The sequence below is a fragment of the Barbus barbus genome (assembly GCF_936440315.1).
Source record: "Barbus barbus genome assembly, chromosome: 31".
Lineage (NCBI taxonomy): Eukaryota > Metazoa > Chordata > Actinopteri > Cypriniformes > Cyprinidae > Barbus > Barbus barbus.
Genome location: NC_136759.1, coordinates 11944204 through 11962820, shown reverse-complemented (window position 1 = coordinate 11962820; position 18617 = coordinate 11944204). Strand labels below are relative to the sequence as shown.

The 18617-nt window shown below is 36.3% G+C and overlaps 1 protein-coding gene across 1 annotated transcript in view; it reads right to left on the bottom strand.

Moving 5' to 3' along the window:
• LOC306851437 (NXPE family member 3-like) overlaps positions 1-16585 on the bottom strand; it is a 34022-nt gene extending 17437 nt beyond the window's left edge. Inside the window, exons 1-2 of the mRNA XM_079387661.1 lie at positions 16446-16585; positions 15633-15703 (exon numbers count right to left, since the gene is read on the bottom strand). Of these exons, the coding sequence (XP_079243787.1) occupies positions 15633-15703; positions 16446-16506 (132 nt within the window). The 5' untranslated portion in view covers positions 16507-16585. The remainder of the gene's footprint in view (positions 1-15632; positions 15704-16445) is intronic.
• Between the last annotated feature and the right edge of the window lie 2032 nt (positions 16586-18617).

Genomic DNA, 18617 nt, shown 5'->3' with positions numbered 1-18617 from the left:
TATGCTTATCCCTCACAGGAAATAAGTAATGAGTGCAACGAGCGCATTCAACTCCCTCGAGAGCTGAACGCGCTTGCTCTTCACCACACACATACACACAACCCGCGAGCTGTGTGAAACTGTGGGTATCAGAACAAAGCCTCCGGCGAGAGAACCTGCACTCCTAGTCGTGCTTAGCTTCTGCTAACGTAAACAAATGGTCAGTGAAGACGAAGAAGAGAATGACGTATTTTCCCGGCAGGCCTTTATACTGTGGCCGCGCCGGCAGTGACGTCATAGGCTGTCGCCGGCCAATGTTATTGTCGTGATTAGATATATGCTTCAAGACACCGGTCATGCCAAGGCGTTCCCCGTAGCGACCCCTAGAGGACGCAGTTCGAAGTTCCTTCGAAAGGGAACCGACGCACAGCTTACAGCGTAGAGGATCCTCCTGCTGAATAATGAAGGAAAATTAATCCATTAATCCGCCCGCGCTCCCGTTTGCGTGTCTCTGTTTAAAAGCCAGTAGAAAATGAAACTAAATACATAGCACAATAATTCTTTTTGCATACAAAATCAAAGATGCTACACGTTCAGATCAAGCCTACAACATGCTCATGTTGCGTTTTTTTCACCCTCTAACAAGTCTCCACATAATGCATAATATGCGTTTGCAACAAAAAGCACTAAAATGCATTGTGCATCTTTGCACATGTGCTCTATAGATTTGCGATTGGTAGCTGATACTTAGTTACGTTTGTTACTTAGTTACGCGTGATGACGTCACAAGGCGCGACATTTGACTTCGTTTTGCTGTATATGCCATTCTATTGCGTTCTACTCGTCTCTTTTTATCGTTGCAATTAGTTGCTTCATTATTTATTCTTTCACATGCACACACATATGCACATTTACAAATGCAAGCACAATCACAAACGTTGCAGGCACAAAGATACACCTGCACAACAGCATAGAAAACAGAAGTACACAAGACGCGGAGGTTTTGTAACTACTGCTCGTGTCCGACGAAGAGGAACTTGTGAGTACACGATCCGGGATGCCTGCACGATCCGTCCCCGCATGCGCATAATGACGTAATAGAAAACGCGAATGCGCAAATGACAATGCGCAAATGACAATTCTGTTTTGCGACAAAATACACGAGGGGAGGCTCCAAGATGGCGGCATGTTAAGATAACTTTTAGTAGCTCTGCTGGCAAAAAACATTATAACTCACGTAAACTGTCTACTTTCAACTGGTTGCCTTACACATCCATTGTGCGTTTTGTTAAGGATGTAATTGTGGAATAATTATGCCAAAAAGTGCTGAAAAACGTAAAGAACGGGCGAAAAGTCTGATGGATGTATCTGTAGATATGCACGACTACGCACTCTCTGCTGTTACTGATCCCGGTCCTGGACATACTCTGGATACTCTTTGCTTAACTCATCTTCCCGACACTCCAACTAAGCCTACTTCTAAGAAAGGGAAAATGGAAACTTTGGAAGATGTGGTCGCGATGTTATCATCTCTGATCAACGAGCGCTCCGATTCTCTTGAAAAGTTGGTGAGTAACAACGCTATGAAAATTGAGGGATTGAAAAAGACTGTGGACTTTGTCTCTGCTGAAGTCAAAGATGTGAAAGTGAAAGTTGACCACCTAGCTTCTCGGTTGCAACTCGGGGAGCAGCGAATTGAGACGTGTGAAACTCGTTTATCTGACCTGGAGAGATACTCAAGGCGCTGGAATCTTCGGCTGAGAGGGATTCCAGAAAAGGAGAGGGAGAACATCAGGGATAAATCATCCGCATATGTGAACAAACATATCCTGAAGGGAAGGGCAATTTCTCCTTTGCTATAGATTCAGTTCACAGATTGGGGAAAAAGTCAAACGAAATTGGCAACAAGTCTATCCCTCGTGCTGTCATAGTGCAGTTTACCTCACGCTTTATAAGGGATGCGGTGTGGAAGGCAGCGAAGTCTTCGGTTTATCTAAAGGACAATGGGATGCGGTTTATGGAAGACCTTACTCCACTGGACAGAGAAAGAAGGAAGAAGCTGTGGCCTATGGTAGAACAAGCACGCGCAGCTGGAAAAGCTGCCTACTACGTCGGTGCACGCGCCTTCATTAATGGTACTGAGATCCGTTTGCCTGCGTCTGCTGAAAAATAAAGAAAAAAGAAAAAGAAGACTCAGACTTTCTTTTACGAACATAACTCCCTTTAGCGGACCAATTTATCGTCGACGAACTTTACGATCTTTATCGAAGTCTTCGATTACCAGCTACTATCACATCTACGGATGATGCGTCTGTATTATTACGGCTCGGGTTCTTGTTAATGTATGTTACTTTCTTTCGGCAACCAGTTGTCATGTCTTGACGGTAGGACTTTCTCTCAGTATGTTCAGCTGAGCTACGTTTCTCAGGTTTTTTCTAACTACTTGTGCTCTTTTGCACTCTTTTTTTTGTTGTTGTTGTTGTTCACTAACTTGTTCATTATTTCTATTTCTGTTATCTCTCTAAATGCCAGGGGTTTGAGAGATTCTGTGAAGCGTAAAGCTCTTTTTCTTTTTGGGAAAAAATACAATACCGACTTCTGTTTCTTTCAAGAGTCTCACTCAACTGTTAATGACTGTAACTTCTGGAAATCACAGTGGGGAAATGATGCATGGTTTTCTCATGGATCTGAGCGTTCGGCAGGTGTTTTAACACTAAAGAATAAGTTTGCTGGTGATGTTCTACATTATTACTGTGACCCTTGCGGGCATTTGATTTTTTTGGTTCTTTATACTAATAACATTTTCATTTTTTTGATTAACGTGTATGGTTACAACTCTTCAAATGAAAACAGATCTCTTTTTGAGGTGATTGAAAGCAAAATTGCCTTATGGCTGAACAAATATCCATCTGGTATAATTTGTATTGGAGGAGACTTTAACATTGCTCCAGATAATATGCTAGATCGTATGCCACCAAAGAACACTCCATATAATTTGCTATTAAACTTTTATGGAGAAATATGACTTAATAGACATCTGGAGGCAAAAATATCCAAATAACAAAACATATACTTGGTGTAATACTGATTTCTCCAGGCAATCAAGAATAGATTTTTGGCTTACATCTAGGAATGTAGACTTGCATAATATTTCTGTTGAGGTATTTCCAACACCTCTTACTGACCACAAAGCCATTTTTCTCAATATGCAGATATCCACTTATTATAGTCCTGCAAAATCATCTTATTGGAAACTCAATAATTCTTTACTGAAAATCGAATCAGTACAAATAGAGATTACACGTCTCATTAAGTATTTTTTTAAAAAGGCTAATACAGAAAAATTATATTGCACTAATTGGGAACTTTTTAAATTTGAGGCTTCTAAATATTTAAGGCATGTTGGCAGTCATCTTGCTAAAGTTAATAAAGAACAGGAAGATAAAATTATATTTGGAATTACCTCACTCCTAAACAAAGGGTCTAATAACTTTTCAGATTTAGATAAAACAAATATGGCAGAATTACAAAGCAAACTAGACAACATCTATAAAAAAAAGGCTGAAGGAGCCTTTATAAGGTCTAGGAAAAGATGGCTGGAGGAAGGTGAACAGAATACCTCCTACTTCTTTAGATTAGAAAAGAATCAAGCTACGTTAAATACTATTCATCAATTAAAAATTAATGATAAAATATTAAAGGACCCTAAAGAGATTTCAGAGTATTGCTCCACCTTCTACTGTAATCTCTACGCGTCACAATATGATGCTAAAGCCTCACATGATTTCTTAAATTCAGTGGGAGTGAATAAAAAAATAAATAATTTAGATAAGGCTGTGTGTGATCAACCTATTAGTTTAGAAGAAATAACCAATTCAATTCATAACTTAAAAAATAATAAGTCTCCCGGAACGGATGGTCTAACCTCAGAATTTTATAAGTTATTTGCTGAGCAACTAGCGCCTTTTCTTCATTCAGTTTTTGGTGAAAGTTTATCTAAGTCCAGCCTCCCATCTACCATGACTCAGGGGTTAATTACCCTTATTCCTAAGCCTAAAAAAGATTTGACTATAATTGATAATTGGCGGCCAATTAGTCTTTTGAATAATGATTATAAATTAATTGCCTCTATATTTGCTAAAAGAATTAAGTATGTATTAGAATATATTATAGATGAAACTCAGTCAGGTTTTATGAAAAACAGGCACATTTCGAATAATGTAAGGTTGGTTTTAGATACATTAGATTATTCATACTTGATTGATGAAAATAGTTTTATTTTATTTTTAGATTTTCGCAAAGCTTTTGACACTGTGGAGCATCAATTTTTATTTTCTTCTTTAAAGGTTTTTGGGTTTGGTGAGTTTTTTTGTGCAGCAGTTGAAACCCTGTATAATAATGCAAATTGCTCAATCAAACTCAAACATGGAACTACCTCTAGATTTGATTTAAAAAGAGGTATTAGACAGGGTTGTCCTATTTCTCCGTATCTTTTCCTGCTTGTAACCCAGTTATTATCTATGCATGTTAAAAAAAGTATTCTTAAAGGTATCTCAATTGCAAATAGAGAAATTATTATAAGCCAGTTAGCCGATGATACAACCCTTTTTTTTAAAAATAGTGACCAAATTCCAATTGCAGTTAATGTTATTAATAAGTTTTCTTGTGCCTCTGGTCTCTATCTCAATATCAGTAAGTGTGAGCTAATGGCTGTTAAAGACTGTGATTTAACAAGTATTAGTAACATTCCTGTCAAGGATAGTATTACATACTTGGGTATCATTATTGTTAAAGACCAGCTGAAAAGATGTTCTCTGAATTTTAACCCCATAATAGATAAAACCAAAAAAAAATTCAACTTCTGGCTTCAAAGAGATCTCTCCTTAAAGGGAAGAGTTCTTCTTACGAAGGCTGAAGGTATAGCCCGACTGACATATGCCTCCTTATCTTTGTATCTTGATAACCTTACTTGTAAAAATATTGATAAAATGCTATTTGATTTTTTATGGAAAAATCGAACACACTATGTTAAAAAGACTGTAATTATGAATACATATGAGAATGGTGGCCTTAATTTCTTAGATTTCACCACAATGAACCATACCTTTAAGATTAATTGGATTAAGCATCACTTAAAAAACCCCACTTCTGTCTGGAATTTTATCCCTCACTATGCTTTTTCAAATATTGGTGGTCTTAGTTTTGTTCTGTTATGTAATTATAATATAGATAAAATTCCAGCTAAGTTATCTGCTTTCCACAAACAAGTGCTCCTATCTTGGTCATTAATATATAAGCACAATTTTTCTCCGCATCGCTACTTCATCTGGAATAACAGAAACATCCTTTATAAACACAAATCTCTTTTCTTAAAGAACTGGTTTGACAACGATATTAAATTGGTTAGTCAGTTATATAATAAAGAAGGAATACTCTTTTCTTATGATGAATTCCTTTCTTATTATAAAATACCAGTCACTCCAAAAGAATTTGCAATGGTTTTTGGTTCAATTCCTTCTGGTACACAAATGCTATTTAGAGGTATTGACAAAGACCATTCTTCCGGTTCAGTGTCTTTAGATGTTACTAAAATTTATGTTGGTAAAATTTGTTTTTCATCATACCTCAAGAATAATAATAGAGCTATTCGTACTCTTTTCCAAAGAGAAATTGTTACTGTACCTTATATTTTGTCTCACTGGATCTCCTTATTAAATGGAAAATTGATTTGCTGGAGGAAAGTGTGGTTGTTACCACAAAAATATCATCTTAGAAATAAGGTTAAAGAAGTTTCTTATAAACTTATTCACAGATTTTATCCAGCAAGTCATTATTTACAAAAATTTAAAAAAGGAATAAATGTAAATTGTACTTTTTGTAATGAATACGAGGAAACTGCCTTGCACTTATTTTGGCACTGTACATACTCAGTTACACTGTGGTGTAAGGTCCAAAAATTTATTAGGGAGAATATTCAGTGTTTAAAACCTTTTTCACTCTTATGGGAAAATGTACTTTTTGGCTTTACTGACTATCCTGACCAAGAGGAACAGTACTTTTACTTAATTAATTTACTTATTCTGTTGACCAAATTTTACATTCATAAGTGTAAATTTACCAATAAAAAACCCATTTTTATGGTTTTGTTAACTGAAATATGTATTTATATTGACAGTATCAGAGACTCTGTGAATAAGAAAGCTGTAAGAACTTTGAAAGTTTGTGAATTTTACAATTTATTTATTTGATTTTATATATACATGTATATATGTATTTTTTGTTTATTTTCAAGTTTAATACTTTCCTCCCCCTGGCTACTGTTTTATTTGTTGTAATTTGTCTTTCTATCCTTTTATTTTTATTTTATTATTTTGTTTCTTGATAACATGTTGTATGTTATAGTTCTTCGAATAAAAAAAAAAAAAAAAAAAAAAAAAAAAAAAAAAGACAATTCTGTTTTGCGCCGATTTACGACACTGCACGATCTGTTCCACGCTTGCACACCTTTGTACCATGAGACTTTCATTCCCTCACAGCGAAAGAAACTGGTGTGCAGCGAAAGAAAAGAAAAGTTTGCCGTTTACGCTGCCATTAGGCAATATTTGGTTGACGGGCTGGTGGATGCGACGTTGAAGAAGAAGGTCTCACGAATGGCTACAAATTTCGTTATAAGAGGTGAGTGTGGGTATTTGAAATAATATTAGCATTGCTTTAGTTAACACGTGTGAGCCTGTCAGTAACAACGTTCCATCTAGTCAGACATAGTAACCGCCAACATTTTTCACCACACATGTGTTTGCATCCCTGAACAAAGACACATGTGCACATAAGTGCTGTACTGTAATACCCAGCAAAGCAGCAAAATCATTACTTAACAAACATTGTTTGTCTATCACAGAAAGTAAATTATTCTACACTGGCCCCAGTGCACAATTCATGCGTCTGGTTGTGCTGTCTGAGGAGCAGAGGCGGGCTGTCCTGGAGGAGTGCCACAACAACCCTGGCACAGGGAACCATGGGGGCGTGAGGGCGACCATGGACAGGGTTGTTGTGGGGTACTACTGGGACAGCATAAAGGCAGATGTGGCAGATTGGGTACTTTTTTGAAACTCTCATGGAATTTAACACTATGGCTCTCAGGCAATGAATTGATTTAGTGGCTTTGTTTGACTTCAGTTAATTATTTGGTCTAAATAATAAATGTATCCATCAAGTCAAAAGCTGTCACAGATGCCAAAAGAATGACCCCATAAAGACTGTGTCTCCTGCCTACCTTGGTGAGCTTACCTTGATGTACCACTTGAAGCAACAAGTTATGTATAAGGTGATGTGGTAATATTACATATCTCCACAGGTGAAAGAGCCGTGGGAGGTGGTCGGTATGGACCTCATTGGTCCACTGAAAAAAAACGTGAAAGACCATCAATACGTCCTCACGGTGACAGACCTGTTCACCAAGTGGGTTATCGCTGAACTTTTGAAGTGTGGCTCCAGCACTGAAGTGGCTGAGGCACTTGTGTCAAAGCTGTACACATTTGGTATGGTCCGGAAAATCATCACTGACAGGGGCCGTGCATTTGTTAACGAGGTATGTGTCCTGATTACCCTCTCCCTTCACCCCCTTCACACAGGTCATATGACATCATCACAATTCACGCTGTTTTAAGCGGTCATTGGTCATTTCTGAGACCAATAAATATTGAAAATAACCATGTGTGTCTGAATTATGTGCAGCTTAATATTTGCAGCGCTGAGCATCAAGCATGCCATCACAAGTGCATACTATCCCCAGTCAAACGGCCAAGTTAGTGTGCCATCATGACATCCCGCAAAATAGTAAAGTCAACTTTAGCCAATGTATAAGTGCATGTAGTAATTCCTTTCTATGTTAAAGGATGAGAGAACTAATCAAAATGTGAAGAGGACTCTCAGAAAATATGTTAATCAGCACCAGGATGATTGGGACATCCACCTGCAGGCCATAGTTTATGGAATAAACACCGCAAAACAGGTTATTATTCAAAATGACTAGATAACGTATATCGCATACGTTTTAAGTTTTATTTTGTGGTTCAGTGCAATCTAACAAAACCTTTTGTTTCAAATTAGAGATCCACCAAGTACAGCCCGTACTTTTTTAATGTACAATAGGCACCCCTTTCTACCACAGGCATTAAATGCCTGTGAGACAGACGCCGCCTTTGAATTGGCGGACCCAGAGGAGGAGCTGGAGCTCAAACTAGCTGGAGTCAAGGCCCTCAATGAAACGGTTTGTTCAGAGTTGTGTGGATGGCATGTTCAATTTGAATAAGAATGTTCGCATAGTAATTAATAGATTCTTATCTTTAAGGTACGGAAAAACATTGGAAAGGTGCAGGGGAAACAAAAAAAGGCTCTTGAGGCAAAGAAAAGGAAAGGGGTGCTCGCCAGTGCTCAGTCAAGGCAGGGGACGAGGTCTTAATTGGGGAGCCCAAAAAGAAGGTCAAGAAGGGAAATTGTTTACAGGATCTCCACCAAGGGCCATTCACCCTCACATCCCTGACAAGTGTGGCTATGTCAGGGAAAATACAGAAAGTTAATGTTTCGCAGCTGAGGCCCTACTTTCAGCCACAAGGTATTGTAATAATCCTACTTGGTGACATAGCAAATATAAACATGACACTTGACAATGACGATTAGTATTTACTTTCCTGTTGTGTAGACCATAGCCATGAATCTGAGGGCAGTCAAAACGATGCAGAGGACATTAGACTGGTGGACCACCAGTATGCCAATGATGGTGCACTGTGGTCCAAGAGGTTGGGTCCTCAGCAAGAACAACTGGTGAGTGTCAAACTAAACTGGATAGTTCACACGCACAGCTTGTTGGTGTGCTTCAAATAATAAATGCATGATTGCTCATTCCTAACTGAGACATTTTTTGTTATTTCTAGCTGACCTATGTGCTGGACAGAGCACGTCCAGCAAAAGAAATTGTTGTTCTGGATGGCCCAGTGTGTCTTCAAAGGGAGGACTTTTGGAGCCTGGGGCTAGATGAGGAGGTGGAGAGCAATGTAAGTGGATATTGCCGTAAAGAGTTTGGATGATTCTAATGCCTTTATTGCAATTATGCAACACGTTCTGTGCTTTCAGATTGGGAAAGCGTACTTCAGGCTGGTAGAGGAGGCAACCAGGAGACATGTCTGTATTTGTATTTACCTTGATGACTTGCACATAAATTTGCGTTACAGTATCTCACAAAATTGAGTACACTGTTCACATTTTTCCAAATATTCGGTTATATCTTTTCATGGGACAACACTATAGAAATGAAACTGTGATGCATCTTAAGGTAGTCAGTGTACAGCTTGTATAACAGTATAGATGTATTGTCCTCTGAAAATAACTCAACATACAGCCATTAACGTCTAAACATGGGTTTGGAGATGAGGAATACCAAACCATATTTAGGTTTGAAACACATAAGCAGAGGACATTAGCAAGGTTTGACCTGTGATCACTTAAGGCTAACACAGAGAACAGACTGGCGAACCCATCAAGTGTTTCATCGCATGCGTGATGCCAATAGTGTAGGGAAACTGTGACGTTTTCTACTATGTAATTAAGCGCATGCGCAGAACGGATCGTGCAGGTGGAACGGATCGTGTACTGACAGAACTCTCTGACTGCTCATGCTCCTGACTCTGTTTTTAGTGGGGATGAAGTTGACTTTTTTGAAGGAATAGATCCGTTCCAAGACACGCAAGTACACATTCATGAGATATGCTTTGCTTTTTAGTTGAGAATAAACAAAACAAACACAATGAATGCAAGTGCATGACATTGGATTTACTCTTGACCTTTTTTTATATTTATTTTGTGCCAAAAACAACTAACTAACTAACTACCTTCTTTGTTGTAGTGTTGAAGATGTTAAGAGAGGCATCCTGCTCCTCAGAGCCATCTGTGCTGGTTTGTAGAGGGAGAGGTTTTGGTCGGAGGGCTAACATCAGAGCCTACAGAAGTCGGAGCCAAAGGTCCCGTGGCAAGGGTTGTACATTAGAGACAGCGCCTAATCATTCTGGTGGGTGGAAAACAGAAAAGGACCCTGACCATTTGCCTCAATCCCCCCATCCTTTCCTGCCCAAAAGAAAGCCAGGTGTGCAGCCACCTCTGTCAACTTCTGTGGACAACCCAACACCCATTGAGCTTTTCAAAATGTATTTTGACAAGTCCACTATCAAAACACTGTGTTCCAACACTAATAAAAAAGCAGCAAGGAATACTGTTGCAGGGAAAAAGTTCAAGTGGACTGAAATCACAGAAGAAGGAATGTGCAAATACATTGGCCTCACACTCTACATGGGCATTCTAAAGCTTCCAAAACTAAGAGATTGCTGGCATGTCAAATCCATCTTCCATGTTCCTTACCCTCAAAATGTCATGTCCAGAGACCGGTTCCTCAGCATCACATGGAACATGCACTTGAGTGACCCTGTTGAGTGACAGTTTACGTGTAGCCTGCAAAGCTGTTTACCACCCTGACAAAAATCTTTCTGTGGATGAGCGTATGGTAGCCTCCAAAGTCAGAATCAGCCTGAAGCAGTACATTAAAAACAAGCCAACAAAGTGGGGAATAAAACTGTTTGTGTTGTGTGACAGTAATGGCTACACAGTGGATTTCAACATTTACACAGGGAAGTCCAATTTCGTAAGTGGGAAGGGACTTTCATTCGATGCTGTGATGTCGCTTGTCAGAAAGGAGTTCTTGGGATCTGGATATCACATTTAATGTGATAATTTTTATACCAGTCCAGTACTTTTCCAGCACCTTTATAACCTGGGGTTTGGAGCCTGTGGAACCATCAGAGACACAAGAATGGGTGTCCCAAAAACCAAAGCTGACAAGGAAATCTCCACGGGGGTCAATAAGGTGGATCAGACAGGGATCACTCCTTTTCACAAAATGGATGGACACATGAGAGGTGAGTGTGTGCACTATTCTGCACACTGCATACTCGGGGGACACTGTGAAAAGAGTGTGCAAATCCAGCAGTGGGTACAAGAGCGTGGATGTTCCAGTTCCTACGGCTGTCAAAGATTACAATCGCTTCATGGGGGGAGGTGACCTTTCAGATCAGTTGATTGGCTACTATTCCTCATGGAAAAAAAGCAGGAAGTGGTACATGATTGTGCTTCACCATTTCATTGACATTGCTGTCACAAACAGCTACTTGCTGCACAAGCAACTATGTAACAGCAAAGAGGAGCAGCCCATGACATGTGGGTGTGTCCTTGCAACCTGCACGGGAGAGCTACCAGCACTTACCTGTTGCCATTTCTGGTACAGTTGGCTCCAAAAAAGCCACACAGGGGCGCAGGAAATGCAGGCTATGTGGGAAATGCACTCCATTCATGTGTGAGCATGCCAACTGCCCCTCTGTGTTATTCTGGACAGGAACTGTCACAAGTCCTATCACAGCTATAGGGTTGCCTGTGTATATGTAGTGGTTCAGCATGTTTAGGTCTGATAATGTATTTTTTTATGTATTTATTTTTATTTATAAATTACAATTTATTTTTACACAAGAATATCTGACATGGTCTCATTCAGTTCAATCAACATTGCTCTCAAAAGCAAAATGTTACTATTTGACTTCACAGCGCACTGTTTATAAAAATGAGTGTATCTCAAAAACAAATTTATGTAAACGGTTCAAATCAATTTTGTGTAGTTCTAGTGTTTTATGCAAGTTTCTTTGCATTGCCAAATTTGAGGTTGGCATTAGTCATATTTCTGTATTTAATAAAATATGTAAAAAAACAAAAACAATTTTTATTTTTTGTGTGCGTTTCTTGCACTTTTGAGTTACTATGTTATACTATTTATCTAGTTACTATGGATTCTTTTCATACATAGCCTTCAAATTGGGGATGTAAGGATTGTATTGATATATGGCATATGAAAATATCCAAAAGAATGACAACACAGCATGTAAAAATACTAAGATATGCTCTGCGGAGCTGTTCTATGGCAGGTCTTAAAGGGTTAAGACATACATTACATTTATATTGTTATTTAATGTAATAATTGATTATTAATTATTGTTTACATTAATATAGTAATTTATACAACTCATCCATTTTCTTAAAAAAATATATATAAAACTTTTTGTTTTGTGAAAACATGTAAGTCATGCTTTTTACAGTCATTTTACAGTAAGCCTACCATAGTCAATGTCAAAACATCAACATCTGAACCTCTGTATTTCTCTGTATTATTTAAGGGAAGTACATACAATTGTGCAATTCTCTCGCAGGAGGCTTTGTTCTTATATCCGCAGTTTCACACGGCTTGCGGGTTGTGTGTGTTGTGAAGAGCAAGCATGTTCAGCTTTTGAGGAAGTTGAATGAGCACATTGCACTCATTACTTATTTCCTGTGAGGGATAAGCACGCTCTGATACCTGCAGTTTTCATGCGGCTCACGTGTTCTGTGTGTGGTGAAGAGCAAGCGTGTTCGGCTCTCTAGAGAGTTGAATGCACTTGTTGCATATTTCTCGTGAAGAATAGCCATGAATTGAGCGTGCTTGACTCACGAGGTGACTGCTTGTGCTCATCGTGATGCATTCGCGTGACTACTGAGAGGGTCACAACCATGATATGTCAAGACCATCTTCCAATTTCTGAGGAAATGTATTCAACAGAAAAAAAACAAAAACAAAATGGATACTACATGAACTCCATTTGTAAATGAAATTCCAAATTTGTCAACACCATAAGATTTTGTGTTCCAATGATATATCAAAATAGTCAAATGTGACTCTTGAATAAAAGCTTTATAAACAAAAACATACTCCCTGTTTGTTGTGTTTGTTTTAATAAGTAATTTATTGATTCATTGTATTTGATCGTTAAAAAGACTACAAATTCAGGTTTTCGTCACCACCGTCAGTTACATATTTTGATAATATTTCATTATGATATTTTATATTTGTTTAATGATATTTTATATTTAAGTGTAATCTGTCTGCTAACATGATAATGTGTTTTGAAATGTTAAAAACATCTTGAATGCCATTAAAGATAAAATTGAAATTATTTTACACAGTCCAAGGTAAAAAAGCACATTTTGTTAAAAAGAAAAGTTTCGAGTTTGTATCAAAGCATAGCTCAGTAGCTTAGTACATATAAGATACATAAATGTTGTTTCGTTTGTCTGAGTACAAGGTTTTATTTTTTAAATTTTGCACCGTTTTGTCCCACTTCTCAAGAATGACTGATTTTATTTCTTAAAATATGTCTTAAAAATGTCTTAAGTCTTATATTTGAGCTTAAAATCTTAAAAATACTGAGTTTAAGATGACTTAAGGGAGCTGTTTTGGTCCCTCAAATTTATCAAGGTGAAATAGTTACTAAGGACTTTATAGCAACGCTTAAGGAAACACTTTCAGATAATTAAGGGGAATACTTAGGACAAGCTTAAGGTTCCTTAAGTTGACCCTTTGATTTTTCTTGCAACCCAAGTTTCACTAAGGGTTCCCTTAACCTTATAACTAAGGATTTCTTTGTTTAACGATGAGGAAAATAAGATAGGCTACACATGCATTAAAAAGACCCGAGTTTTTAGGAGACAACGTAGGTCTATTTGTAGACTTTCTGTGATTTACAATGCACAGCCCAGAAGCAACAATATCTGCCAAATGGAAAGAGTTGGCTATTCACAACATAAAAAATAGCCTACATAGGCTTTAAATAAATTTTGTAATTAATCATTTTTGTGTTTCAGAGGAAAAATCAATGTTACGGACGGACATCTGTCCATTACAGACATGACAGTTCTGAAAGCTGAATTTATCCGACAATGGAAACGCGTAGCTAAAATGCTTTAAAAAACTTTAACAGAGACGTCTAGCTGGTATTTAATAGGGCTACCCCCAACAACTTAACTAGTTGTTCATTTAAGTCATTATTAACTAATTGCATGTTTACATTAAAGCTAATAATCAAATGAGCTTCAATTCTGCGCTCAAGCACATGTAAAAGTCACCTAATGATTATGAATGTGTTGGAAAAAAGGAGATATTTTAATTATTTATTAATTCTCTCTTATCTTCAGAGTACTACTGGACATGCCTTTAGAGAGAAATGCAACCAGATAACAATAATCAGGAAATATTTGTTTTTGAATGGGTTTGTTTAAAAGTAGACATTTTAAACTTTCATCCGTATGCTGAGTTTCGGTTCTTTTTTCTGACGTGCTCTAGCTTCAGAGATGGCAGAAAGCACATCCTGCTTTCATTATTTAACAAAAGCAATGTTTTGTTGTTTTTATGAGTTTACAGAAATAAAATCAATTTCGAACTGATTTTAAGTTGTTTCATTATCAGGAAACAAAGCTGTTGCCTTGAAAATAAAAGCAGTGTGGTCGTATTACACCTTGGCCTATTTGTGATTGACTTTTAATTTAAGATATTTTGGATGAAAACCGGTAGGTTTGTGATTGTTCTCTTCTCCGCTCTTGTGTGTCAACCACATACCGGATATGCTGTTTTCATTCAAATCAAAGCATAAATAAATGTAGATGAGTATCCTTGTTGACACAGAAGTGCGTACGCTGCTTGCGTCCAGCGGATATTCTCCAAAATGGCTCTATGCTGAACCAGGGGAGACGAATTGTTGATTAAAATCGTTGTTTTTTGTCTTTGCACAGAAAAAGTGTTCTCGTTGCTTCATTAAATTCAGATTGAACCACTGATGACAGATGGACTATTTTGATGATGCTTTTCATACTTTTCTGGGCATTTCTGGGCATTGGCTTTTCTTGCATTTCAGTGTTATTTACTTGGCAGTCAATGGGACAGTCACAAACCTCCCGGTTTTCATCCAAAATATCTTTACTTTACTTTTTTACTTTACTTTTGTCATTTAGCAGACGCTTTTGTCCAAAGCGACTTACAAATAAGAAAAAGTAACTAAAACTAAAAGTTACAACTCTATAAATACTATATACCCACATATTTAAGAAAATAAAGAAATTAAATAAAATTGACACATGCATATAACAACATTTCAATAATAAATATATAAATGAATAAACTAAAATAAAAAGCGATACTTCTATCCCTTGCCAGTGTCCCTGCCCGGTGGAGTCGCACGGTAGAGTTGATGGTCTTTACACTCTTCGGTCTTCACACTAGGAGGGCTTCACACGACGACTGCCGCGGTATAATAACCTTTTTTATACCAATCCAACAAATCACCATTTTAATTCAGCTGGACCCACTTTCCTGTTTATCAACTAAAAATGGCCAAGCAAGTCACAATCATTAATAATTAATAATTTAACAATCTTAAATTGTGTTCCTAACAAAGCTTTCACGGGTTTGGAATGACATGGGGGTAGATGATTAATGACAAAAATTTTATATCATAGAACTATGAGTGAGGGCTGGTATTTATTTAAGTCACTTTGAGCATAAATGTAAACCTAAATGTACAAAGTGCAATGCATAATTAATACTAAGCAAATTGTAAAGGATCTCAGACAAACAATTAATTTGGCCTTCTGATTTGTGTACCAGGAAAATGCTTAGTCTTAGGAACAAAATGCCCGTAAATTTGATTTAGGAAACAACTAACAGCAGCCATAAAAATATATTTTCATGAACTCACCAAAAAACACATGAATACTAGTAGACACAGCCCAGTAAAAAGCTTCCATAACCACGACCTTTCCCTGTGAACTGTAAAAAAATGTTACAAAATAGCAAGTTACCACATATTTATTGACTTATTTATTTTAATTGATTTTTAGTATGACCATTCATTTTTAAAAGATTGATGCTTGGACCAACTTATTTATTTATTTATTTTCATCGGTTCTAAATATTAAGACAAAGAGAAAAGCTTATACAAAAATAGTTTGTATATTTCTAGATTATTTAATGTAAGAATAAATAATGTAAAAAAAACGTGTTGGATTTCAGTCAGTAATTTTCAGACATCAACACTCTGGTGTTAAATGAAATTACTATTTAAATAAAAATTGTATTGTAATTTTTTTTTTTTATCATTTATAGTACTACGGGGAGTGTTATTTGCTTTTATCAAAACTGAACAAAACAGGTTTAAACCTGTATAATACAGTGCCTATTTAACTGCAATTTTGTATGCTATATTAGGGTCAATGATGGGTAAAGATGCAGTAAGATAACCCTAAAATAGTATTTTACATGAATGGTAGGCTACTTTAAAAACATATTAATGAGAATGATATCAAAGGTCATTCTGTAAAAGTTTAGCCAGATCGTACCCCAGTAGTGGGCTCTTGAAATCATTTTACATTTCGTGGTATAACAACTAAATGAGAAAATGTTTCTGTTAATTTCCTTTTATAACATATTAGCTGATGCGTCATCACATGCTACACTTACTTGCTAAATATGTTAATCTAGATATGTTAAAATAAATTTCGAAATAACTTACAGTGTTGTTTCCGAGTTTCGTTTAGGGCATGTTTTTGAAAACATGTAATTGTTAAATCCATTTGGTGCTTTTTGTTCTAATGTTGTGTGTGTATGCTGTTCAGCCTGTCTTCGTACATCTGTTTTTGGCCCTTCGTATCCGTTTTTTTGTATTTTTTATTTTTTTTTATTTCCTGCAGTTACCAGTCCCACCTACTTTCTGGGGTACACCCATTCGACTCCAAGCACTGAGCTAACAGTACAACTTTTCCGCGAAACTAAGGACTTTCTTGCCTTTGGCGTCGGCTCTTCTACTGAATGAATAACTGACCATTTTATTGGAGGAGAGATTTATTTATTTTTTTTGCAAAGTGAAATGTAAATCTAAAGCGAATACTTTACACTTAGTTCTTTTTTTTAAGCATCTTTATCAATAAAATCATTATAAGAATATACACTATTGCTCGTAAATTTAAGGGAAGAAAACTAATTTGCGAGTTTATATTGATTAGGCTATTCCAAATGATATATAAGAAGTCTCTTGAATCTTGCCATCTGACAACAGTCCCACCTGTCGGCCGAAACTGGTACAGCTGGATATTTATAAAGGCTACCCCAGTATGGCAAGCCGTTTTGACTTTTATTCCTTCTCAGGATATGAGTTCTTGATATCAACAATTCAATTTTTACTAGTTAAAATGTTAATTCTTGATATCAGGAATTAGATTTCTACTAGTAACAATGGCTATTTTTGATATCAGCAATTCAATTTTTACTAGTTAAAATGCTAATTGTTGATATCAAGAATTAAATTGTTGATATCTGTAATTGTATTTTCACTAGTTAAATGTCACCATAGGCTGCCATTCAAAATCAATTGTTGATATCAAGAATTAATTTCTTACTAGTTGAAATCCAATTTCACATATCAGAAATACAATTCTTACTAGTAAAAATGTCTATTCTTGATATCAACAATTTAATTCTTGATATCAACAATTAAATTGTCACTAGTGACAATGTTCATTTCTGATATCATGAATGAGATTGTTACTAGTAAGAAAGTCATTTTAGATATCAGAAATTATATTGATATCAGAAATGCATTTTCAGATATCAGAAATAACAAATGTAACGTGTTGCAATACATTTATCAAGAATTAACATTTCAACTAGTAACAACTGAATTGTTGACATCAAGAATTCACATTTTTACTAGTAACAAAATAATTATTGATATCAACAAAGGCAGTTGATATCTGAAATTGCCCTTGCAACTAGTGAAAATAGAATTACTGATATCTTAAATATCATTTTAACTAGTAAAAATACTTTTACAGATATCTAGAAATGCCATTTTCACTAGTAAGAATAGCTATGGTAATGAGTTCATGAATATTAATGAGATCTGGTTTTCCCATAATCCTCTTTTTAGCGTCAGCATTGGCCAAAGATGGCGGAAGAACGTCCATGAGCAGAAACGGCTCCTCTATTTATTTGTTTTGTCAATGAAACATTAAATTATGACTGGATTTATTTATTTATTTATTTATTGTTAATGGTTTAAAAAAAAGTAATTTTATCCTGTTTCTTTTTATTGGCCACCAAGTCCTTCGGATAATTAAAAGAAAAAGGAACAAGGCATTCATTTAGCCATAACATAAAAAATTACTTCATGTCATTTTTTCATGTTTACTTTTGGTTTCATTACTCTTTCTTCTAATATATCAAATAAAAAATGCAACCAAAATGAAAAATAAAACATAATGCGTACAAAGTTTGAACGTTTTGCTGGATTTTATTTATTTATTTATTTATTAATATAATTGTATTTAGGCTACATGGACGAGTTATCATATTGCGTGCCCAAATTCGTGCCGGCGTTTCTCTTTGTCTAAAAGCGGGGGGTTTTTTTACTGTACATTTTGATGTAGTATAACACCGACACGTTTGATGAGCCGACATATTTGCACTCTCTGCCCAATTCGGCTCGGATTTTTTGGACCATTGGTACCAAACGTGATACACCCTGGGCCATTCCAAATGGGTGCCATTTGTGTCCCCAGGACATTATAGGTACAAAGATGCATAAATAATTAACTATAATATACATGTTATTATTAAGCAAAGTGTCCTGCACATTAATCTAACTGCAAATTTAAAATATATCATTTTAAAAATTATTAAAAACTAC